General features: G+C 38.5%; 2 protein-coding genes across 5 annotated transcripts in view; one reads left to right on the top strand and one right to left on the bottom strand.

The window, feature by feature from the left end:
• Positions 1–27,829, top strand: part of LOC117314740 — a gene marked incomplete in the record, with an annotated part of 896,274 nt that overhangs the window by 817,210 nt on the left and 51,235 nt on the right.
• The window catches only part of LOC117314758, a 28,988-nt gene continuing 15,623 nt past the window's right edge, over positions 14,465–27,829 (bottom strand). For 3 of the 4 annotated variants that reach the window (XM_033868858.1, XM_033868859.1, XM_033868857.1), the window contains exons 2-6: positions 23,927–24,542; positions 23,477–23,539; positions 18,917–18,979; positions 15,532–15,594; positions 14,465–14,553 (exon numbers count right to left, since the gene is read on the bottom strand). In XM_033868858.1, coding sequence (XP_033724749.1) covers positions 14,480–14,553; positions 15,532–15,594; positions 18,917–18,979; positions 23,477–23,539; positions 23,927–24,503 — 840 coding nt within the window. In that variant the 5' untranslated portion in view covers positions 24,504–24,542 and the 3' untranslated portion in view covers positions 14,465–14,479. The remainder of the gene's footprint in view (positions 14,554–15,531; positions 15,595–18,916; positions 18,980–23,476; positions 23,540–23,926; positions 24,543–27,829) is intronic. The other variant, XM_033868860.1, reaches the window with a different exon arrangement.

Genomic DNA, 27,829 nt, shown 5'->3' with positions numbered 1-27,829 from the left:
ATTAATGGGAATATTTAGTTTTATTTAGCAAACAATTGAACAAGATGGTCATACAAAGGGTTGTTATCTAACTTCAACACCTCTGTCCGCCACTTTGCCAGGTCTAAAACAGATTCCCCGTCATTAGTAAGTATGGTCGTGATGTCATACTTACCTCCTGTTCTCTCTACGTTCTGTTTAACGTGACATTCACACTCGGTGAACATGTCTACATCTGATGTCCACCTGGCTATGTGATGTAGACAATTATACCCGTCGTTATCTACAGCTGTAGTTAGTGCTGGGTATAACTTACACAGCTCTAAACTAAGCTCCCTGTGTCCCCCACCACAACTATAATGTAATATTGTAAACCCGGCGTTATCTACAGCTGTAGTTAGTGCTGGGTATAACTTGCACAGCCGCTTACACAGCTCTAAACTAAGCTGCCTGTGTCCCATCATACAACTACGATGTAATATTGTAAACCCGTCGTAAGTTACAGCTGTAGTTAGTGCTGGGTATAACTTACACAGCTCTAAACTAAGCTCCCTGTGTCCCAACATACAACTATAATGTAATACTGTATACCCACGGTTATCTACAGCTGTAGTTAGTTCTGGGTAACACTGACACAGGTATAAACTAAGCTCCCTGTGTCCCTCTCTACAACTATAATGTAATACTGTATACCCTAACACGTCCACTAACTGTGACATGTACTGACCACACACACAACTCCTATGTACAACACGACCATCTTCTGTCTCACACTTATGTTGTACTTTATCTCTATTCAATGATTTAAGTACCAATCTCTCCACTGTCTGAAATATACCACAGTTTCCTGTCCGTGCCACAAAATGGAGCGTGCTTTGTCTATTGTAATTATCAGTCTCATGTACCAAGTGTGGATAAGTGTCACACAACATTGTCACCATCTCTTCTCTCTCAAACAAACACGCCTCGTGTAGGACATTGATATTTCCACTATAATATGATGATCGTGACCTGCGTGCCCTCGCTGTAGGAGTGATGACTTTACACTTAAGTAGTTTATTTAGTAGTTGTACACTCCCACCCTTCACCACACAAAATGGTGTCTCCTTGTCAGGTTTAACACCTTTAGACAGGAGAAACAAAGCACATTCATCTGAACCAGTAGAGCATGCTTGATTAAACAAGGCATGTTTTATCTTGTGGCACAAACTGTAGTCAACATTCTGACCACTAAGGTATCTGACAAATTCCTGTAGAAACTTGGAATCTGTCCATACATCTAATGTAACTAAATATTCCCACTCACTAGAATACCAGTAACTTTTAGGATCAACAGATTTAAATTCTTTGACTGTACGTTTATACATGGCATTGGTTTGATCATCAGATGATATAACTATCCTGTTTGGGGTGTTTTTTGTTGTAGTTATATAACTGAGTAACTTGCAGGGACAATTCTGTATGTAGCCAATGGGAGTTTTCTCTCCATACAGAAGTGCCACTGTTTCCTCAATGGAGTCGTGGCTGAATTTGTAACAAGGATAAAATCTGCCTTGTTTTTGGGTGGACTCTTTTTTCACCAGCGAACCCAACAGACTTTCTAACGAATCCCTCACAAATTCAGCTTTCCTCTCCTTGTTGTAAACATGAAGTCCATACGTTGGATCAACTTTGACTACATCAACAGCAAATGCTGCTTCTAACAATGTTTTATCAACATTTTCGTTAGAAGGGTCTAAATCATTTTCTATCACTTTGCCTCCATTGAGGAACAGATACAGCAGCCCATAAAATTTTCCATCCTTTAATTTAGCTAAACAAGATTTCACAAAATGAAAAGGTCTTCTAAAGAAGTTGACCCTTTCTTCTTGCAAATTAGGTGTGTCCCTGAATAATCTACAACATTGGGGAAACCCAATGTCAGGACATGACTCTAAGATCTCTTTCTCTTCAATATTTGTCCATTTATCAAATTTAACTTTTGGTTCATACAACCTTAATAATTTCCGTTTTTCTTCTTCATCTTTGTATTCACTGAGATCAACAATGTTCTCATCAGTGAATATTTTTTTCGAACAAGAACTATCTAAAGAATTTAAAATTTCACTACGGATGGTCATGACAAGGATATTGCCCTCAGAGTTCTCACTTTCACACAGTTTTGAAAGAATACATTCTTCTCTTTTCTCCCATTCATCTACATCTCCTTTACACACAACATTCTTGCCAAAAATATCATCGAAATAGATAACTAATCCAGACGTTGGTGCCACCAAATCCACGTCCTTTATGTCGTGTAGTTCCAGTGGCTGTAGACATTGTTTCTGTTGGCCCTCCTCATCACAGCACAGGAAACGGAGAAGTTCCATGGCAATAGACGACTTCCCATCTCCTGTGTTTCCCTTGATTATAACAATCCTGTTCTTCAGTTTTTTTTGAGCTTCATGGAAACTTTTGGTGTCAATAAACTGGTAACTTTGTCTATCTCTCTTTATCTTAATTTTTGTTGTTTCTACAAGGAAAAATTAATGAACACTAAGATTAAACATTTCTATCAAATAGCCAACAACTACAAGTACCCTGTAAGGAACAGTAAATTTTGTAAAAACAAGATTAGGTGGCAGAACTGACATATCAGCAAGGTTCTCACAATGTGTGTGTTATGAATTATATGTAATGAATATGTACATTTGTATGTAGTAAATAGTTTCAATAATCATTGTATGGTTTGTGTTGTGTTCGTGGTACTATAATAGAGTAAAACAATCGTACTACACGTTTTACCTGTCCGTGGTATTATAATAGAGTAAAACAATTGTACTACATTTTACCTGTCCGTGATATTATAATAAAACTATTGTACTACGTTTTACCTGTCCGTGGTATTATAATAGATTAAAACTATTGTATTACGTTTTACCTGTCCGTGGTATTATAATAGATTAAAACTATTGTATTACGTTTTACCTGTCCGTGGTATTATAATATAGTAAAACTATTGAACTACGTTTTACCTGTCTGTGATATAATAGATTAAAACTATTGTATTACGTTTTACCTGTCCGTGGTATTATAATAGAATAAAACTATTGTACTACGTTTTACCTGTCCGTGGTATTATAATATAGTAAAACTATTGAACTACGTTTTACCTGTCCGTGGTATTATAATATAGTAAAACTATTGTACTACGTTTTACCTGTCCGTGTTATTATAATAAAGTAAAACTATCATACTACGTTTTACCTGTCCATGGTATTATAATAGAGTAAAACAATCGTACTACGTTTTACCTGTCCGTGGTATTATAATAAAACTATTGTACTACGTTTTATCTGTCCGTGGTATTATAATAGAGTAAAACAATTGTACTACATTTTACCTGTCCGTGATATTATAATAAAACTATTGTACTACGTTTTACCTGTCCGTGGTATTATAATAGAGTAAAACAATCGTACAACAAATTTACCTGTCCGTGATATTATAATAAAATTATTGTACTACGTTTTACCTGTCCATGGTATTATAATAGAGTAAAACTATTGTACTACGTTTTACCTGTCCGTGGTATTATAATATAGTAAAACTATTGTACTACGTTTTACCTGTCTGTGGTATTATAATAGAGTAAAACTATTGTACTACGTTTTACCTGTGCGAACAATTAATTCATCAGCATGCATGTTCCTTTGTCTGTGTGATGTACATGTATGTGTGTATAAGTAGTGGTCACCAACAGACTGGACATGTGACAGTTCTTATAATTACATACTTTGATGTTAAAGTTGTTTTCGTATGTATTTAGAATATGTTTCTTTGTGTGGCAGACCATTTTTAATTTGACCTTTGTAGAAGACTTGTCGTTTGTCCACCCTCTTAATTAGAGTGATTTTTAATTTAATTCATATATTTACAAAAAATAAAATTTCCCAGTGTGGTTTGTATGATTTAAAGATCAAATTATGATTATTGTGTTTTAATAATTTGTTGAATATGTTAAAAATTTTGATATTCTGCTCTATTCAAGGTGATGTAACAGTATACCTGCATTAATGCACAATATTTATTTTTACTGGAAATATCATGTTTACATTTGGTATTTTGATTTGATCAGTTTGATCCATTTGTGTAAATGAGGGTGGGTCTATAGCGAGAGCATGTTGTGTGTGATGTGAGATTTACATGTAGATTTTGACTTTATTAAGAAATTTTTGATTGTATGTGTTCAGAATGTTTTAATCTCTTCGATCCAAAAATATGTTAAAGAACAAACCCAGCGACTTTGTCATTCGTAGACATTTTCATACCCACTACATGTGTTCCTCTAAACCCGACCTTAACCTGGGTGTAACATTGTAAATGAAATTACAGTACTCAACATAGTCAAACTGATTTTCTACATGTAGTAACAGTGTTCTTGACCTTTAACCTTGTGACTGGAAAATCTACCCGAATCACTGAGATAAGAGTTACGGACTGAGAGATGGAGACGATCTATATCCCTTCTTTACCTCTCTGATTTGACAGGAAATACATGTTTCTCTGTCATGAATACTTAATATTAATTTAGTTACTGTATAATCAACCATATTAAAGATCAAGCAACACCTGACCTTGACCTTTGGTGGATGACTACATTAATGATTAATTTTATATACAAAACCTGTATGTTGTGTGGTCTTGTAAATATCAATGTTTTAATTTGTTTGACATGTTACTGTCCCTGAATAAGTTGGTAAATATGACTGACACGCTGGATCTCTCTTCCACCAAGAAAATATCTTCACATTCAACCTCGTTCAGCAAACTCACCAATCATGGCTGCCAACTTAGGATCCCTTTCTGTAACACAAGAGGATATCTTTTATTAAATATATCACAAATAATGAATATGAATTAGAGCTGAACTAGAAAATGTTTTTGAAATACAAAAATGTAGTCTGTGAAAAATTTTGCTTAATAAAACAGGAGATGCTAGAAGGCTCTTGACACCAACAATTGAATGATCTCTATTAGTTCTATGTAAAACAGATCTTTTCTCTACTTTTCCAATCCTTTTTCTTTTCTTCTTTACGATCTAATGACATCAATAACCTTAACATGAAATCTCAAACATAGATCTAAGAGCTTTTTCAGAATCACACATAAATTTAATACTTTGGCCATCAAATTCCAAGATGGCGGCCTGTTAGCCATTTTTTCCCTGATCAGTTTCAAAATTGAATTGGTACAACAAGCGACTGGTACAACAAGCGACTGAGTGAAACCTACATGTGAAGTTTGAAAAATATTCAACCAAGCATTTTCAAGAAATAGTGATTACAATGATTGTTTACGGACGATGGACCACATACCAAGGACCACAGGCGTAGGGTGATTTGAATAGCCCACCACCATCCGAGGATAGTGGGCTAAAAAGTTATCGGTACTAAAAACATACAGCAGTTTGAAATACTTTATTTCATTTGACCAAAAAAAAGTAATAAACTCACCAATCATGGCCGTCAGCTTAGAATTCCTTTCTGTAAAATAAAACGATCTCTCTGATTAAATATATCACAAATAATGGCTATGAATTAGAATTGAGCAATGAAATGTTGATGAAACAAATATATTTAGTCCATTAAAATTTTCTTTGATACAAGAGGCCCAGAGGGCCTGTATCGCTCACCTGGTTTCATGAGATATGAAACAAGAATGATGCTTAAGTATATTTGTCACTGGTATTGCTATGTCAATATATATCATAAACATTTGATATGGGTACATGTACATTGGTTTTATTTTAATACTAAAAATGCCAAAAAGTGCATTAATCCATGAAATGAAATTGACTTTTGGCGCGACCCCATAGGGATGCTACCACACAAATGTGAGTGATATTGTTTGCTTAGTTTCAGAGAAGATCTTGTTTAGATTAATTGACCCCTTTTGACCCTACCCTCTGCCCCCCGGGGGGGGGGGGGGGGGGGGGGGGGGGGGGTCAGCTCCTTCCTTTATACAATTTTGAATCCCTACCCCAATAGGATGCTACCAGTCAAACCATTACTTAGTTTCAGAGAATAAGTTGTTTAAATCAATTTAGCTAAATTGACCTCTTATGGCCCCACCCCTCAGCCCCCTGGCAGCCCGGCTCAACCCCAACATTTGTACAATTTTGAATCCCCACTTCATAACCATGCTACCATACAAATGTGAGTAATATCCATTGCTTACTTTCAGAGAAGAAGTTGTTTAAACAAATTAACCAATTTTGGCCCAGCCCCTCAGGCCCTTGGGGGTCAGCCCCACCATTTGTACAATTTTGAATCCCCACCCCATAGGGATGCTACCAGGCAAATATGAGCTACTGCCATTGCTTAGTTTCAGAGCAGAAGTCATTTATATCAATTTTGCAAAACTGACCCCTTTTGGCCCCGCCCCTCAGCCCCCAGGGGGTCTGCCCCGTCATTTGTACAATTTCAAATTCCTACCCCAAGGTGATGCTACCAGTAAAATATGAGAGATATCCATTGTTTGGTTCCAGAGAAGAAGTCAATTATATGAATATAGCCAGATTGACAACATTTGGCCCCGCCCCTCAGGCCCCTGGGGGGTCGGCCCCATCATTTGCACAATTTTGAATCCCCACCCCATAGTGATGCTACCAGGCAAATATGAGCGACAGGCATTGCTCGGTTTCAGAGAAGAAGTCGTTTATATCAATATAGCCAAATTGACCACATTCGGCCCTACCACTCAGGCCCCTGGGGGGTCAGTCCCATCATTTGTACAATTTTGAATCCCCACCCCATAATGATGCTACCAGGCAAATATGAGCGATAGCAATTGCTTGGTTTCAGAGAAGTCATTTATATCAATATAGCTAGATTGACCACATTTGGCCCCACACCTCAGGCCCCTGGGGGGTCAGCCCCATCATTTGTACAATTTTGAATCCCCACCCCATAGTGATGCTACCAGGCAAATATGAGTGATAGCCATTGCTTGGTTTCAGAGAAGAAGTCATTCATATCAATAGTGCCAAAATGACCCCTTTTGGCCCCGCCCAAAAGGCCCCCAGGGGGTCAGCCCCATCATTTGTACAATTTTGAGTCCCCTACCTATAGGGATGCTTCTGACCAAATTTGTTCAAATTCCGATCAGCGGTTATGAAGAAGAAGTCAAATAAGTCAATTGTTGACGGACGGACGGACGGACGGACGGACGACAGACGCCACAGTATGGCATAAGCTCACCTTGGTCCTTCGGACCAGGTGAGCTAACAATAAAAGATCCCAAAAGAATCTTGGCACCCACCATTGAATGACATGTATTCATTCTAAAATAGGCCTTTTCTCTACCTTTTCCTTCTTTTCTGTTTTCCTTTTAATCATCTGATGTTAAAGGATATTTTACTACGAAATCTTAGAAAGGTCTATGAAGAACTTTCTCACAAATACGGAAATAATAAACTTAGACCATCAAAATCCAAGATGGCGTCCATTTTCCCAAAATCAGACTCAAAATCAAAAAGGGTACAACTAAGGACCAAGGGGAACTTCCTGTAAAGTTTGATCAATATCCATCCAGTACTTTTAAGTAGTAGCGATAACAAACTTCAATTGCCAAAATCCAAGATGGCCACCTGTAGGCCATTTTGTTTGGTGAAGTTTGAAAAAATATCTTTCCTGTACTCTGTAACATTTTCTCCAGGTGGGTAATGACATATGTAGTGTCTTGGACATTGGTCATTAGTCTGATGAAGGTGACAGTTAAGTCATCGAAATGTCACTCATTAATATCATATTGTGTTTAATATGACTTTTATCATATCCCTCTTATACTTCTCAAACCAGATGCCCATGGGTCATATGACTCTAAAGACCCTTACCCTGTTGTAGTATACATACTCGGTAGCCAGTAATGTGGCACTGTTGGCCATAGCAGCCATCTTAAATTTCAGACCAACCCAAAAAATAACAAATACTTGTACAGGACCATCTCAGGATCATTGTAGCCAAGTTTGAGTTGAATCCCACTGGTGGAACTTGAGAAGTTTGAAATAACTAGGTGTTGTTCAGAAATTGATGATTGCGCAATCATGTAACAAAATGGCCGTAATGACTGCCATGTCAAAGATTTTACGAGGTCGAAAAATAATAGCACGTTATCGGCTCTACTTCCTTAACATTCCTACCAATTTTCAGCTCAATGGTTTCAGTGTAACTGAAGCAGAAGTTTAAAATGTGTTTTTCAAGATGGCTGCCAGTGCAGCCATTTTGGATTTCAGATTGACCTAAGAAAATAACAACACTTGGTAAAGACCATCTCGGGATCATTTCAAGCAAGTTAAAGCTCAGACCCAATGGTGAAACTGAGACGTTTGAAATGTGAAAAGATTACGCACGGCGGATGATGTACATAGTACAATGACTATAGGTCATCCTGACCAGGCCATTGGGTCAGAGGACCTAAAAATAGTGATAACAATGATTGTTTATAGACGATGGACCATGGACCACAGATATAGGACAATTTTAATAGCCCACTATCACATGATGGCCGCCTAAAAAGTTATTGGACTTTATTTTTATAGGGTTAGTGTTCGTGGGTGCCTTATTATTTTAAGTATCGGTGTATTTATTTACTATATTTATATATAGCATAGTTCTACCATTTCCTATGTGATGATTCAATGAATAAGTCCTTTTGGGTGTAAACATAATCTTTGGCATTCATCTTTTCATGACCATCAAGCAAATATATCTTTTCCAAATTACTGGACTTGCTGGACCCTCCATTTATATTATTTTTGTATCTACATCAAACATATCTTACCCTTTAAGGTATCCACATCTTTTGTTATGGTGTCTTGTCTGTCCTTCACATCACTGACTACCGCTGTAAATACAAACATATGTCATTGTACAGACTGACTCCCGCTATAAATACAAACATATGTCATTGTACAGACTGACTTCCGCTATAAATACAAACATATGTAATTGTACAGACTGACTTCTGCTATAAATACAAACATATGTCATTGTACAGACTGACTTCCGCTATAAATACAAACATATGTCATTGTACAGACTGACTTCCGCTATAAATACAAACATATGTCATTGTACAGACTGACTTCTGCTATAAATACAAACATATGTCATTGTACAGACTGACTTCTGCTATAAATACAAACATGTCATTGTACAGACTGACTTCTGCTATAAATACAAACATATGTCATTGTACAGACTGACTTCTGCTATAAATACAAACATATGTCATTGTACAGACTGACTTCTGCTATAAATACAAACATGTCATTGTACAGACTGACTTCTGCTATAAATACAAACATATGTCATTGTACAGACTGACTTCTGCTGTAAATACAAACATATGTCATTGTACAGACTGACTTCCGCTATAAATACAAACATATGTCATTGTACAGACTTAATATTGAAATTAATGTAGCAAAACATCAAGTATCCTGTATTTATTACAAGAGGTGCAGAGGGCCTGCATCTCTCACCTGTATATTTCAGTAATCACAGCGAAATACTTTCATATCACAATATCATTTCCTACTATTTAAGCTGTCTATCCCTACACAAAGACAAACATATATCATTGTACAAACTAAACATTGAAGTTGATGTTGTATCTATTATAAATACTCTAACATCTAAACACAACATCTCAGATGGATCTTGATGTAGACCATCGACCAATCGTCATCAGTTGTAAGTGATATTTTCTGAAGTCAGTGAAAGATTTGAAAACATACCATTACCCTGAGACTTTAAGTATTCAAAAGGAATTTTTTAAAAGACCAGAGAGTGACCTTTATTGGATAATTTTAAGGCTGATCTTTTCTCTTCTTCCTCTTAATTAAACAAGAGATCCCAGAGGGATCTTGATGCCCACTATTGAACTATCTTTATAGGTTCCATGTCAGAATGAATATCTCTCTATTTTTCCCTTCCTCTAACTAATCTGTGTAAATTGAGAGACATCCCTCCAGTACTTTTCAAACAAGGGGAACCTATATATGAAATTTGAGATTTAGTGATAATGGCTGCCTGTCCGCCATGTTGTTTTTCAGATTGGTCCAAGGGGCCAAGTGGAACATAAAAATTAAATTTTAGAAAGATCTCTTCAGTACTTTCTAATAACAAGAGGCCCATGGGCCTTAACGGTCACCTGATTTTTGAAATATTTCAGTAAATTTGAATGAAAGAATGAATTTCAAAACAAATAAAACAAATGATAGTCAAAAATGTGATTTCCCTATAACTATAGTAAAGTTTATCCCCTCCCATGGGGCAAACGCGAGACCCCAGGGCTAGGAAATTCACAATTATGGTAAAGCACCTTAAGACCCTTCGATCTGTGAAGAGTATTTAATTCTACCTTATTTGGATTGTAAGAAGATTTTTGAAATTTCAGTTAATTTGACCCTTTTTGGCCCCGCCCATCAGCCCCTGGGGGTCAGTCAGGGCCAACATGTACATCAAACTGTCATCCCAAGTTGATAACGTTAACGAAGTTAGAATGAATTCCAATCAAAATCCAACAAATAATAGTCAAAAATGTGATTTCCCTATATAAACTAGAGTAAAGTTTACTCCCTCCCCAGGGGCAAACGTGAGACCCCAGGGTCATGAAATTCACAATTTTGGTAAAGCACCATAAGACCCCTTCATCTATGAAGAGTATTTGATTCTAACATATCTGAGAGTAGAGAAGAAGATTTTTGAAATTTCAGTCAATTTGACCCTTTTTGGCCCCGCTCCTTCAGCCCCTAGGGGTCGACCAGGGCCAACATGTACATAACATCAAACTGTAATCCCATGCTGATAATTTGAACCAAATTAGAATAAATTCCAATAGAAATCCAACAAATAATAGTCAAAAATGTGATTTCCCTTTATAAACTATAGTAAAGTTTACCCCCTACCCAGGGGCAAACGTGAGACCCCAGGGTCATGAAATTCACAATTTTGGTAACGTACCTTAAGACCCTTCCATCTATGAAGAGTATTTGATTCTAACATATCTGAGTGTAGAGAAGAAGATTTTTGAAATTTTAGTCAATTTGACCCTTTTTGACCCCGCCCACCAGCCCCTGGGGGTCAACCAGGGCCAACATGTACATACCATCAAACTGTCATCCCATGCTGATAATTTGAACCAAGTTAGAATGAATTCCAATAGATATCCAACAAATAATAGTCAAAAATGTGATTTCCCTATATAAACTATAGTAAAGTTTACCCCCTCCTCAGGGGCAAACGTGAGACCCCAGGGTCATGAAATTCACAATTTTGGTAAAGCACCATAAGACCCCTTCATCTATGAAGAGTATTTGATTCTAACATATCTGAGAGTAGAGAAGAAGATTTTTGAAATTTCAGTCAATTTGACCCTTTTTGGCCCCGCTCCTTCAGCCCCTGGGGGTCAACCAGGGCCAACATGTACATAACATCAAACTGTAATCCCATGCTGAGCATGAATCACATGGTGTCAATTAATAAAGTCCATTGAGCATGAATCACATGGTGTCAATTAATAAAGTCCATTGAGCATGAATCACATGGTGTCAATTAATAAATTCCATTGAGCATGAATCACATGGTGTCAATTAATAAAGACCATTGAGCATGAATCACATGGTGTCAATTAACAAGAGGCCCAATGGGCCTGTATCGCTCACCTGGCTCTACAGCAACTTTGAAGTTGATTGAGGTCATTTCTACAGATACTATGCTGATTACTTCTTTATTCAAATATTATAGAAAGCTAGGTTTATTCATATTAAGAAATTTTCTAGTCCTTCATTCCAGCATTCTATTGGCCTAATATCAGGTCTCAGAGGCTCTTGGCTATCGCAAGATTATTGTTTACAGATTTAAGCCGATTTCACCCCTGTGACCTTGAATGTAGGTCAAGGTCATTCATTTGAACAAACTTGGTAGCCCTTCACCCCAGCATGCTAAAAGCCTAATATCAAATCCCTGGGTCTCTTGGTTATTAAGAAGTCATTTGAAGATTATAGCTTATTTGACCAATGTGACCTTTAGTGAAGGTCAAGGTCATTCATTTGAACAAACTTGGTAGCCCTTCACCAAAGCATGCTACAGACCCAATACTGAGTCCCTTAGGCCTCTTGGTTATTGAGAAGAAGTTGTTTAAAGATTATAGCCTATTTGACCCATGTGACCTTGAATGAAGGTCAAGGTCATTTATATGAACAAACTTTGTAGCCCTTCACCCAAGCATACTACAGACCCAATACCAAGTCCCTAGGCTTCTTAGTTATTGAGAAGAAGTTGTTTGAAGATTATAGCCTATTTGACCCATGTGACCTTGAATGAAGGTCAAGGTCAGTTATTTGAACAAACTTTGTAGCCATTCACCCCAGCATGCTACAGGCCCAATGCTAAGTCCCTGGGCCTCTTGGTTATTGAGAAGAAGTTGTTTGAAGATTATAGCCTATTTGACCCATGTGACCTTGAATGAAGGTCAAGGTCATTTATTTGAACAAACTTTGTAGCCTTTCACCCCAGCATGCTACAGGCCCTATGTCAAGTCCCTGGGCCTCTTGGTTATTGAGAAGAAGTCGTTTGAAGATTATAGCCTATTTGACCAATGTGACCTTGAATGAAGGTCAAGGTCATTTATTTGAACAAACTTTGTAGCCCTTCACCCCAGCATGCTACAGGCCCAATGTCAAGTCCCTGGGCCTCTTGGTTATTCAGAAGAAGTTGTTTGAAGATTATAGCCTATTTGACCCATGTGACCTTGAATGAAGGTCAAGGTCATTTATTTGAACAAACTTTGTAGCCCTTCACCCAGCATGCTACAGGCCCAATATCAATTCCCTGGGCCTCTTGGTTATTGAGAAGAAGTTGTTTAAATGAAAAAGTTGACGCCGGACGGCCGGACGACGGACGCCGCACCACGGCATAAGCTCACTTGCCCTTCGGGCAGGTGAGCTAATAAAGTCCATTGAGCATGAATCACATGGTGTCAATTAATAAATTCCATTGAGCATGAATCACATGGTGTCAATTAATCAAGACCATTGAGCATGAATCACATGGTGTCAATTTATAAAGTCCATTGAGCATGAATCACATGGTGTCAATTAATAAAGTCCATTGAGCATGAATCACATGGTCTCAATTAATTAATTCCATTGAGCATGAATCACATGGTGTCAATTAATAAAGTCCATTGAGCATGAATCACATGGTGTCAATAAAGTCCACTGAGCATGAATCACATGGTGTCAATTTATAAGTCCATTGAGCATGAATCACATGGTGTCAATTAATCAAGACCATTGAGCATGAATCACATGGTGTCAATTTATAAAGTCCATTGAGCATGAATCACATGGTGTCAATTAATAAAGTCCATTGAGCATGAATCACATGGTCTCAATTAATTAATTCCATTGAGCATGAATCACATGGTGTCAATTAATAAAGTCCATTGAGCATGAATCACATGGTGTCAATAAAGTCCACTGAGCATGAATCACATGGTGTCAATTTATAAGTCCATTGAGCATGAATCTCATGGTGTCAATTAATAAAGCCCATTGAGCATGAATCACATGGTGTCAATTAATAAATTCCATTGAGCATGAATCACATGGTGTCAATTTATAAAGTCCATTGAGCATGAATCACATGGTGTCAATTAATAAAGACCATTGAGCATGAATCACATGGTGTCAATTAATAAAGTCCATTGAGCATGAATCACATAGTGTCAATTAATAAAGTCCATTGAGCATGAATCATCTTGTGTTCAGTGATCCCCTTTATACATTAATGTCAACTAAAACAAGTGTATCAGAGACCAGGTACAAGACCTCAGGGCCTCTCGGTTATTTGAAAAGGTGTCTTATAAATATTTTTCCCAATTTTACACTTTCAAAATTAAACCATGGACTAGGTCATTCATTTGAACAAATTTTCTAGTCCTTCACCCAAACATGTTACAGACCGATATACGACCCATGGCTTCTTCATTATTGAGAAGTTGTTTAAAGATTTTAGTCTATTTGACCCATGTGACCTTGAAGTCAAAGTCATTCCTTTCAACAAACCTGGTAGCCTTCAACCCAGCTTGACACTGACCCAATATCAACTCCATGGGCCTATTGGTTAATGAAAAGAAGTCATTAAAAATGTTTTAGCCTGTTTGACAACTGTGACCTTGAATGCAAGTCAAGGTCATTCATTTGAACAAAGTTGGTAGCCCTTCATCCCAGCATACTACAGGCCCATTTTATCATGACTCTGGATCTCTTGGTTATTTGAGAAGAAGTCAAAAATGTACATTGTTTGTGAAGCATGACGGACAAAATTAAGGGATCACAATAGGTTATACTTTGTAAAAACTTCTTGAAATAGCAATAACAAATTTCCGAAACTCCAAAATATTTACAGATGGGCGAGGAAGGAAATATCATGATCCTTTATTTTTTCAATTATATCATACCTTTTATTTCATCCACATCTCTTGCGGTCGTGTTATGTAGGGATGTGACATCACTGACTGCCCCTGAAAAGACAAACAATATGCTTGTATGTCATTGAGGATAATATGGCAGTTGATGATGTGAAGCATCATATATCTATTATAAATACACTCATATCTATACACAACATCCTGGGTGCCTTCAATTATACAATATTTGTCAGTTCCAATTTTGATATTTTCTTTCCTCTGCCCAAAATTGCTGTTGTATTGACAGACAAGTCAGTTGGAAAAGGTCTGAGTGGGAACACATTGAGGCAGGCGAGTCAAACAAGGCCCAATGGGCCCGAATCCCTCACCTGCTGTCCAGTGATCCCCTTTATACATTAATGTCAACTAAAACAAGTGTATCAGAGACCAGGTACAAGACCTCAGGGCCTCTCGGTTATTTGAAAAGGTGTCTTATAAATATTTTTCCCAATTTTACACTTTCAAAATTAAACCATGGACTAGGTCATTCATTTGAACAAATTTTCTAGTCCTTCACCCAAGCATGCTACAGACCGATATCCGACCCATGGCTTCTTCATTATTGAGAAGTTGTTTCAAGATTTTAGCCTATTTGACCCATGTGACCTTGAAGTCAAAGTCATTCCTTTCAACAAACCTGGTAGCCTTCAACCCAGCATGACACTGACCCAATATCAACTCCATGGGCCTATTGGTTAATGAGAAGAAGTCATACAATTTTTTTTAGCCTGTTTGACAACTGTGACCTTGAATGCAAGTTAAGGTCATTCATTTGAACAAAGTTGGTAGCCCTTCATCCCAGCATACTACAGGCCCATTTTATCATGACTCTGGGTCTCTTGGTTATTTGAGAAGAAGTCAAAAATGTACATTGTTTGTGAAGCACGACGGACAAAATTAAGGGATCACAATAGGTTATACTTTGTAAAAACTTCTTGAAATAGCAATAACAAATTTCCGAAACTCCAAAATATTTACAGATGGGCGAGGAAGGAAATATCATGATCCTTTATTTTTTTAATTATATCATACCTTTTATTTCATCCACATCTCTTGCGGTCGTGTTATGTAGGGCTGTGACATCGCTGACTGCCCCTGAAAAGACAAACAATATGCTTGTATGTCATTGAGGATAATATGGAAGTTGATGATGTGAAGCATCATATATCTATTATAGATACACTCATATCTATACACAACATCCTGGGTGCCTTCAATAATACAATATTTATCAGTTCCAAATTTGATATTTTCTTTCCTCTGCCCTAAATTGACGTTGTATTGACAGACAAGTCAGTTTGAAAAGATCTGAGTGGGAACACATTGGGGCAGGCGAGTCAAACAAGGCCCAATGGGCCCGAATAGCTCACCTGCTATCTAGTGAAATGGTGTCTTATCAATATTTGGCCAACACATTGGGACGGTGAGTCAAAGAACTGAGTGGTAACAACATGGGGACAGGTGAGTCAAAGAACTGAGTGGTAACACATTGGGACAGGTGAGTCAAAGAACTGTATGGTAACACATTGGGACAGGTGAGTCAAACGAAACTGAAACGGTAACACATTGGGACAGTGAGTCCTAAAACTATGGTAGCCATTGGCACCAGCATAGAACTGACCGAAACACATTGGACTATTGGTTAAGATAACAGTCAACATTGGAGTGAGTGAAACTGTGGAACATCAATTGGAATGGTTCAAGACTTGGAACAAGTTGGAAGCCTTATCCAACAAACTGAGGACATTTTATCAGTGAGTCATGGTACTGAAGGTAAACATGTACAGTGAGTAGTGAACACTGGACACATTAAGGACAATAGGTATAAACTTGTGGAAAAACTTGGAAATGAGTAAAAACATTTACCAATTGCGAAGTATTCAGATGGACTGAGGTAAGACATTGACATGACTTATTTTGAATTAATCAACACCATTGGGACCAGTCTCATTGCGTCTTGTACATGGGCTGGACATGCTGATCCACGAAATGGACACATATGACTGTTGTCAAAGAGTAGTAGTGGAAGTGTGATGTGAAAGATCATAATTTTGTAACACTTGACAGGTGAGTACACAAAACTGCTTGTAACACATTGGGACAGGGGTCAAATAACTGAACGGTAACACATTGTGGACAGGTGAGTCAAAGAGAAATATACATGGTTAACACATTAGGACGGTGAAGTCAAAGAAAGAAATGAATGGTAACACATTGGGACAGGTGAGTCAAGAACTGAGTGGTAACACATTGGGACAGGTGAGTCAAAGAACTGTATGGTAACACATTGGGACAGGTGAGTCAAAGAACTGAGTGGTAACACATTGGGACAGGTGAGTCAAAGAACTGAGTGGTAACACATTGGGACAGGTGAGTCAAAGAACTGAGGGTAACACATTGGGACAGGTGAGTCAAAGAAATTGAGTGGTAACACATTGGGACAGTTGAGTCAAAGAACTGAGTGGTAAACATGGGACAGGTGCAGTCAAAGAACTGAAGTGGTAACACATTGGGACAGGTGAGTCAAAGAACTGACGTGGTAAACACATTGGGACAGGTGAGTCAAAGAACTGAACTGGTAACACATTGGGACAGGTGAGTCAAAGAACTGAGTGGTAACACATTGGGACAGGTGAGTCAAAGAACTGAGTGGTAACACATTGGGACAGGTGAGTCAAAGAACTGAGTGGTAACACATTGGGACAGGTGAGTCAAAGATCTGAATGGTAACACATTGGGACAGGTGAGTCAAAGAACTATACATGGTAACACATTGGGACAGGTGAGTCAAAGAACTGAGTGGTAACACATTGGGACAGGTGAGTCAAAGAACTGAGTGGTAACACATTGGGACAGGTGAGTCAAAGAACTGACTGGTAACACATTGGGACAGGTGAGTCAAAGAACTGAGTGGCAACACATTGGGACAGGTGAGTCAAAGAACTGTACATGGTAACACATTGGGACAGGTGAGTCAAAGAACTGAGTGGTAACACATTGGGACAGGTGAGTCAAAGAACTGTATGGTAACACATTGGGACAGGTGAGTCAAAGAACTGACGTGGTAACACATTGGGACAGGTGAGTCAAATAACTGTAGTGGTAACACATTGGGACAGGTGAGTCAAAGAACTTGAATGGTAACACATTGGGACAGGTGAGTCAAAGAACTGAATGGTAACACATTGGGACAGGTGAGTCAAAGAACTGTACGGTAACACATTGGGACAGGTGAGTCAAAGAACTGAGTGGTAACACATTGGGACAGGTGAGTCAAAGAACTGAGTGGTAACACATTGGGACAGGTGAGTCAAAGAACTGTATGGTAACACATTGGGACAGGTGAGTCAAAGAACTGAGTGGTAACACATTGGGACAGGTGAGCCAAAGAACTCGAGTCGGTAACACATTGGGACAGGTGATTCAAAGAACTTGACTGGTAACACATTGGGACAAGGTGAGTCAAAGATCTGAGTGGTAACACATTGGGACAGGTGAGTCAAAGATCTGAACGTAACACATTTTCCCTGGGTCAAAGAATGTATGGAACGATGGGACAAGTATAAAATACGAGTGTAAACACATTGACTGTTCAGTAAATTTAAAATACCACATGTCAACCTTGGACAGGAGCAAAGAACTATGGTACTAGATTGACATATTTAATTGAACTTTTAGTAACACATCAGGGCAAGTGAATCAAGAACAAGTAACACATTGGGACAGTCATCCCAGACTGAGTGGTAACAATTGGACATGATTCAAAGATTAATAAACAAGACAAATTCAAAGATTAATTTCCCATAATTGGAATTTCCCCAAGCATACGGAGACACCTTGGACATCGAATTCAAAGAACTGAGCGTCCACATTGGAAGTAGAATATTTGGTACACATTGAGGTAGAGAAAAACTTTTTGGAAATTCAGTGAGTCAAGACTCATGACCCCGTGTACGGTGGCCAAATGTACAACCTAACTGGGACCGATGTGAAAATTTGAACATTAGACACATTGGGACAGGCGAGTCACAGAACTGAGTGGTAACACATTGGGACAGGTGAGTCAAAGAACTGTATGGTAACACATTGGGACAGGTGAGTCAAAGAACAGAGTGGTATCACATTGGGACAGGTGAGTCAAAGAACTGAGTGGTAACACGTTGGGACAGGTGAGCCAAATAACTGAACGGTAACACATTGGGACAGGTGAGACAAAGATCTGAATGGTAACTCATTGGGACAGGTGAGTCAAATAAGGTTGCTGTTTCACAGCACCTAAAAACTGTATGGTAACACATTGGGACAGGTGAGTCAAATAAGGTTGCTGTTTCACAGGTACAAAACTTTGAAATTATTGATTCCACTAAAAAACATCAAAAATGTCTGACTGTGTAATGGATCTCCTTTTATATCTTACCCTTTACACCCTCCACATCTGTCTTCATCGTGTCCTGTTGGACTTTGATGTCACCGATTTCCCCTGGAAAGACAATGATTGCACAGACTGAGTAATAAAGTACATACATGTACCAGGTAAAATACCATTGATGTCATCCAGTATTAAACTTTAAATAACCACATGTCTAAACAAGAGGCCCATGGGACTTAACGGTCACCTGAGATTTGAAATATTTAATTGACGCTTTTTAGCCTGACTCATCAGTCTAAGGGATCAGTCAGGGCCAAAACGTGCATACCATTGAGCAGTCATCCCATGCTGATAATGTTAACAAATTTAGAATGAATTTCAAAACAAACAAAAGAAATGATATTCAAAAATGTAATTTCCCTATAACTATAGTGAAGTTTATCCCCTCCCATGGGCCAAACGTGAGACCCCAGGGCCTGGAAATTCACAATTTTGGTAAAGCACCTTAAGACCCTTCCATCTATGAAGAATATTTGATTCTACCATATCTGAGAGTAGAGAAAAAACTTTTTGAAATTTCAGTCAATTTGACCCTTTTTGGCCCAGCCCATCAGCCCCTAGGGGTCAACCGGGGCCAACATGTACATACCATCAAACTGTCATCCTATGCTGATAATTTGAACCAAGTTAGAATGAATTCCAATAGAAATCCAACAAGTCATAGTCAAAAATGTGATTTCCCTATATAAACTATAGTAAAGTTTACCCCCTCCCCAGGGGCAAACATGAGACCCCAGGGTCATGAAATTCACAATTTTGGTAAAGCACCTTAAGACCCTTCCATCTATGAAGAATATATGATTCTACCATATCTGAGAGTAGAGAAGAAGATTTTTGAAGTTTTAGTCAATTTGACTGTTTTTGGCCCCGCCCCTCAGGCTCCTGGGGGATGGGGACCATATAATTCACAATATTAATTGACCTTTAGCCATAGAAGCTCCATGCTAAATTTCATTGAATTTGGTTCAGTGGTTTTGGAGAAGAAGTTGAAAATGTAGATTGTTTACGGACGCAAGACGGACGACTCATGACGACGGACAAAAGGCGATTAGAATAGGTCACTTGAGACTTTGTCTAAGGTGACCTAACAAGAGGCCTAGAGGGCCTGTATTGCTCACCTAGATTACACGAGATATGAAACAAGAATGATGATTAAGTATATTTGTCACTGGTATTACTATGTCAATATATCATAGGCATTTTATATGGGTACGTGAGGTTTTTATGCCAAACAAGAGATCCCAGAGGGATCTTGGCGCCCACCATTGAATGATCTTCATAGGTTCCATGTCAGATTGATCTTTTCTCTACTTTTCCCTTCATTTTACTAATCTGTGCAAATTGAGACATCCCTCCAGTACTTTTCAAACAAGGGAATCCTAGCTATATAAGAAATTTTAGATTTAACGATAATGGCTGTTTGTTTTCCAGGTTGCTTTCAGGACAGACTGGTCCAAAAATGCAATACAAGGGACCAAGGGGAACCTACTTATGAAATTTGAGAAAGATCCATTCAGTACTTTGACAAATAGAGATAACAAACTTCAATTGTCAAAATCCAAGATGGCTGCCTGTCGGCCATGTTGTTTTCAGATTGGTCTCAAAATGCAATATGCATAACTAGGCACCAAGAGAAACTTACATATGCAATTTGAGAAAGATCCCTTAAATACTTTCTCAGAAATAGTGATAACAAACTTCAATTGCCAATAAACCAAGATGGCTGCCTGTCGGCCATGTTGTTTTCAGATTGGTCTCAAAACGCAATATGCATAACAAGGCACCAAGGGAAACCTACATATGAAATTTCAGAAAGATCCCTTCAGTACATTCTCAGAAATAGCGATAACAAACTTCAATTGTCAAAATCCAAGATGGCTGCCTGTCGGCCATGTTGTTTTCAGATTGGTCTCAAAACGCAATATGCATAACTAGGTACCAAGAGAAACTTACATATGCAATTTGAGAAAGATCCCTTAAATGCTTTCTCAGAAATAGTGATAACAAACTTCAATTGCCAATAAACCAAGATGGCTGCCTGTCGGCCATGTTGTTTTCAGATTGGTCTCAAAACGCAATATGCATAACTAGGCACCAAGGGAAACCTACATATGAAATTTCAGAAAGATCCATTCAGTACATTCTCAGAAATAGCGATAACAAACTTCAATTGTCAAAATCCAAGATGGCTGCCTGTCGGCCATGTTTGTTTTCCGATTGGTCTTAAAACGCAATATGCATAACAAGGCACCAAGGGAAACCTACATATGAAATTTCAGAAAGATCCATTCAGTACTTCCTCAGAAATAGTAATAACAAACTTCAATTGTCAAAATCGAAGTGGCTGCCTGTCGGCCATGTTGTTTTCTGATTGGTCTCAAATCACAATATGCATAACTAGGCACCAAGGGGAACCTACTTATGAAATTTGAGAAAGATCCCTTCAGTGCTTTCTCAGAAATAGCGATAACAAACTTCAATTGTCAAAATCCAAGATGGCTGCCTGTCGGCCATGTTGTTTTCAGAATGGTCTCAAAACGCAATATGCATAACTAGACACCAAGGGAAACCTACATATGAAATTTCAAAAAGATCTCTTCAGTGCTTTCTCAGAAATAGCGATAACAAACTTCAATTGTCAAAATCCAAGATGGCTGCCTGTCGGCCATGTTGTTTTCAGATTGGTCTCAAAACGCGATATGCATAACAAGGCACCAAGGGAAACCTACATATGAAATTTCAGAAAGATCCCTTCAGTACTTTCTCAGAAATAGCGATAACAAACTTCAATTATCAAAATCCAAGATGGCTGCTTGTCGGCCATGTTGTTTTCAGATTGGTCTCAAAACGCAATATGCATAACTAGGTACCAAGAGAAACTTACATATGCAATTTGAGAAAGATCCCTTAAATACTTTCTCAGAAATAGTGATAACAAACTTCAATTGCCAATAAACCAAGATGGCTGCCTGTCGGCCATGTTGTTTTCAGATTGGTCTCAAAACGCAATATGCATAATTAGGCACCAAGGGAAACCTACATATGAAATTTCAGAAAGATCCATTCAGTACATTCTCAGAAATAGCGATAACAAACTTCAATTGTCAAAATCCAAGATGGCTGCCTGTCGGCCATGTTTGTTTTCCGATTGGTCTCAAAACGCAATATGCATAACTAGGCACCAAGGGAAACCTACATATGAAATTTCAGAAAGATCCATTCAGTACTTCCTCAGAAATAGTAATAACAAACTTCAATTGTCAAAATAGAAGATGGCTGCCTGTCAGCCATGTTGTTTTCTGATTGGTCTCAAATTACAATATGCATAACCAGGCACCAAGGGGAACCTACATATGAAATTTGAGAAAGATCCCTTCAGTGCTTTCTCAGAAATAGCGATAACAAACTTCAATTGTCAAAATCCAAGATGGCTGCCTGTCGGCCATGTTGTTTTCAGATTGGTCTCAAAACGCAATATGCATAACTAGGCACCAAGGGAAACCTACATATGAAATTTCAGAAAGATCCCTTCAGTGCTTTCTCAGAAATAGCGATAACAAACTTCAATTGTCAAAATCCAAGATGGCTGCCTGTCGGCCATGTTGTTTTCAGATTGGTCTCAAAACGCAATATGCATAACTAGGCACCAAGGGAAACCTACATATGAAATTTCAGAAAGATCCATTCAGTACTTTCTCAGAAATAGCGATAACAAACTTCAATTGTCAAAATCCAAGATGGCTGCCTGTCGGCCATGTTGTTTTCAGATTGGTCTCAAAACGCAATATGCATAACTAGGCACCAAGGGAAACCTACATATGAAATTTCAGAAAGATCCCTTGAGTACTTTCTGAGAAATAGCGATAACAAGAATTGTTTACGGACGGAGGGACGGAGGGACGGACGGACGGAGGGACGACGGACCACGGACGCAGGGCGATTTGAATAGCCCACCATCCATGAAATGAAATTGACTTTTTGCCCCATAGCGATGCTACCACACAAATGTAAGTGATATCCATTTATTAGTTTCAGAAAAGAAGTTGTTGAAACCAATTGACCCCTTTTGACCCCGCCCTCTTCACCCCAAGGGGAGAAGGGGTCAGTTCCTTCATTTATAAAATTTTGAATCCCTACCCAAAAGGATGCAACCAGGCAAATATGAGCGATATCCCTTGCTTAGTTTCAGAGAAGTTGTTTTATCAATTCAGCCAAATAGACCCCTCTTGGCCCCGTCCCTCAGGCCCCCAGGGGTCAGCCTCACCATTTGTACAATTTTGAATCCCCAATAGTGATGCCACCTGGCAAATATGAGCAATATCCATTGCTCGGTTTCAGAGAAGAAGTCGTTTATATCAATATAGCCCAATTGACCACATTTGGCCCTGCCCAAATTTGGTCAAATTCCGATCAGTGTTTATGAAGAAGAAATCAATTGATGACAGACGGACGACGGACGCCATGGTATGGCATAAGCTCACCTTGGTGCTTTGGACCAGACGAGCTAAAAATCTCTGACTGTGTAATGGATCTCCTTTTATTTCTTACCCTTTACATCCTCCACATCTGTCTTCATCGTGTCCTGTTGGACTTTGATGTCACCGATTTCCCCTGGAAAGACAATGATTGCACAGACTGAGTAATAAAGTACATACATGTACCAGGTAAAACACCACTGATGTCATCCAGTATTAAACTTTAAATAAACATATCAACAACAGTATAAAATTGCACATCTTCACGTAGAAGGCCTCTGGATATTTTGTCCTTTATTACTTTGTATAAGTGTCCATGTATTCCTCTTTGGATTACCTTTATTGGTCAAATACCCTGACTCTTCATATCAGGACGTTCAACCCTGATTTTACACTTCTTGTTCTTCTGTAAAATGGGATTAATTATAATCAAATGGCTTCTGTAGTTAATACCTATTAAATATATGTTGATTCTGAATCACAATACTTATCACAGTTACCGTAAACCCTATGCACAGCTTACCTTCAAGTTCTTGCACAAGAACAATAAAATTTTGCTCTGTCTGTGGGTCAATCCTCATGGACAGTATGCTGTCCACCTTTGCTACAAATGCCATACTTGTCAATACAGTATTCTCTATGTCTTCCACACTTTTCCTGATGTCGGCCCATCTGATTTTGAAATCTCCATCAGAAATGGAGGCAGTGTTTGCATGTGCGTAAGCTTCATTACGCTGAACTCGCAGACGGTCAATGTTGGCCGAAAGCGATCTGTCTGCCAAATCTGGAACTCTCCCCCAACCGTTCTTGTGAGGTGGAATGTTTCCAAGGTTCCTAAGCAGGATATAGATAAGAGATGTATCTAAATCTTGCAATGACCCTGCAAACACTCCACCTTGGGGGAACAGGATCTTCTTCTGCGGGTTCTTCAACAAAGAGAAGATCTGTCCCTTCTGGTTCCCAAGAACAGGGCCAAGTCCTGAGGGTGGCAGACGAGAGTGGAGTAATTCTCTGAAGACATCTGGGACGACATCAATCATCAGTCTACAAATTCGGGCAAAGTTAACAGTTTCCTTGGTCGACTGGTACTTGGCAGCCATATTCTAAAGTTGGTTTACAGCGATGTAGTGACAGTGGTACTGGAAAATAGAAGCCAAAGCGAATTAGATTCTAAATATCTGGTAAACTAGAACTGTCTGCAGGATGACTGCCTGATCTCTACCCCCAATCCCCACACCCCTCCCCGTTCCCAATCAACCATTCCTATTCTGCCCCTAAATTTGATAATACCAGGTAAATACAGAAAGATCATTTATTTTGGACAGTGTTTGACACTTCACGTACGAATTAACAAGAGGCCCATGGGCCGGCCTTAATGGTCACCTGAGATTTTAAATATTTCAGTTAATTTATGTAATTCAATTTAACTACCATGACGAGCTGATAATGTTAACCAAGTTAAAATGAACTTCAATAAAACTTCAATAGAAATCAAACAAATTATAGTCAAATTGTGATTTCCCTATATAAACTATGGTAAAGTTTACCCCCTCACAAGGGGCAAAAACGAGACCCCAGGGACATCAAATTCACAATTTTGGTAAAGCACCTTAAGACCCTTCCACCTATGAAGAGTATTTGATTCCATCATAACTGAGAGTAGAGAAGAAGGTTTTTGAAATTTCAGTCAATTTGACCCTTTTTAACCCCACCCATCAGCCCCTGGGGGTCATTCAGGGCCAACATGTGCATGCCATCAAACTGTCATCTCATACTGATAATGTTAACCAAATTAGAATGAATTCCATTACAAATCCAACAAATAAAAGACAAAACTGTGATTTCCCTATATAAACTACAGTAAAGTTTACCTCCTCCCCAGGGGCAAACATGAGACCCAAGGGTCATGAAATTCACAATTTTGGTAAAGCACCTTAAGACCCTTCCATCTATGAAGAGTGTTTGATTCCAAACCATATCTGAGAGTAGAGAAGATTTGCCCTGGGGTGTGGGGATCATATAATTCACAATTTTGGTTGACCTTTGGCCATAGAAGCTTCCTGCAAAATTTCATTTGTCTCAGGTAACCTAACAAGAGATCCCAGAGGGATCTTGGCGCCCAACATTGAATGATTTTGATAGGTTTCATGTCAGATTGATCTTTTCTCTATTTTTCCCTTCACCTTACTAATCTATGTAAATTGAGAAACATCCCTCCAGTACTTTTCAAACAAGGGAAACTAATATATGAAATCTGAGATTTAGCGATAATGGCTGTTTGTCAACAATGTTTACGACGGACCATGGGGAACCTACATATGAAATTTGATTAAGATCCCTTCAGTGCCTTCTGTAAAATAGCGATAACAAACTTCAGTTGTCAAAATCCAAGATGGCTGCCTGTTGGCCAAGTTGTTATCCGACTGGTCCCAAAAAGCAATATGCATAACTAGGGAACAAGGGCAACCTACATATGAAATTTCAGAGGGATCACTTCAGCACTTTCTGAGGAATAGCAATAACAAACTTCAATTGTCAAAATCCAAGATGGCTGCCTGTCAGCCATGTTGTTTTATGATCGGTCCCAAAATGCAATATGCATAACTAAATACAAAGGGAAACCTACATATGAAATTTGAGAAAGATCCCTTCAGTACTTTCTCAGAAATCGCGATAACAAACTTTAATGGTCAAAATCCAAGATGGCTGCCAGTCGGCCATGTTGTTTTTCGATTGCAATATGCATAACTAGGGACCAATGCAATATGCATAACTAGAGACCAAGGGTAACCTATATATGAAATTTGAGAAAGATCCCTTTAGTTCTTTATCAGAATTAGCGATAACAAACTTCAATTGTCAAAATCCAAGATGGCTGCCCGTCAGCCATGTTGTTTTTTGATTGGTCCCAAAATGCAATATGCAAAACTAGGGACCAAGTGCAACCTACATATGAAATTTGAGAAGGATCTCTTCAGTACTTTCTCAAAAATAGCGATAACAAACTTCAATTGTCAAAATCCAAGATGACTGCCTGTCGGCCATGTTGTTTTTTGATTGGTCCCAAAATGCAATATGCATAACTAGGCACCAAGGGTAACCTACATATGAAATTTGAGAAAGATCCCTTCAGTACTTTCTGAGAAATAGCGATAACAAGAATTGTTTATGGATGGATGGAGGGACGGACAGACCACAGACGCAGGGCAATTGAATAATAAAGCCCAGAAACAAAGTCCTGACTCCCTAGGGATGTGAAAAGATGCCAGGGATTGTTTTAATAATATTGTGTTTAATGAAACTATATAAGTCCCTTGGGGTGAGGAAAGACCCCAGGGCCTATTATTACATCATGATTGTGTTTATCTCTTTATGCCCAACAATGCTATATATGGTTATGGGGTGGAGATCTCAAAGGCTTCAATAATATAACAAAGAAACTAAGTCCCTTGGGGTGGGGAAAGACCCTCGGGATTTATATAAATGGCGCACAAAGTGTTTCTCTTAATAGAAATATATATATATATACCTTCGCCACTCGAGTTTCTAAGTAATTGTTTTATATATGTATTAATGCATCCCTGACAATGAACATTAATTAAACAGTCTGTTACCGACAGAAATGTTTATATATTTATTTATATACAGGACGTTTTCTAATTAATCACAATCAGGCCTTCTGCGAATTATTTATCGACCGAGGAGATCATCTTCATAAACATTACGATATTGTTCGTGGCTTATCTACTAAGTTTGTGGAACTGTTTTATGTTCTGTGTCTATATGTGATCGTTTATAATTTACTTGTATCTTGATAAAGGGCACAGATTGCAGTTTACTTGTATGTATTGTCGTTATTACTACCCGACAAATTATATATACAACTGTATATATATATAATTAAAAGTAAATAATGTCCTTGTGATGGCTGTACATAATACATATAGACTTTATATCAAAAGTTTAGTGTCCGATATAATATATGAAAATAATATTATAATCGTATTATGATAGATAATGAAAGCGCTCATGCTTTACAGATCAACGTGTTATCCCTGTTAGGCTTTATGAATGGTTGTTCGCACATGGAAACTGACACAATTAATGAGGGACAAATTAAATTATGACTCCACACTTTCAAGTGTGTGTAACCACAGAGGTTTATAATACAGGGGACTTGTTCCTCAATAGCATACCATGCCTGTGGGCCCCTAGAGAGGTTTATAATACAGGAGACCTGTTCCTCAATAGCATACCCCGCCTGTGGGCCCCTAGAGAGGTTTATATTACAGGAGACCTGTTCCTCAATAGCATACCCCGCCTGTGGGCCCCTAGAGAGGTTTATAATACACGAGACCTGTTCCTCAATAGCATACCCCGCCTGTGGGCCCCTAGTGAGGCTTTTAATACAGGGGACCTGTTCCTC

This window comes from Pecten maximus, chromosome 16, assembly GCF_902652985.1.
Source record: "Pecten maximus chromosome 16, xPecMax1.1, whole genome shotgun sequence".
Classification (NCBI taxonomy): Eukaryota; Metazoa; Mollusca; class Bivalvia; order Pectinida; family Pectinidae; genus Pecten; species Pecten maximus.
Note: the sequence above shows the minus strand (reverse complement) of the source record. Positions and strands in the feature narration are given on the sequence as shown.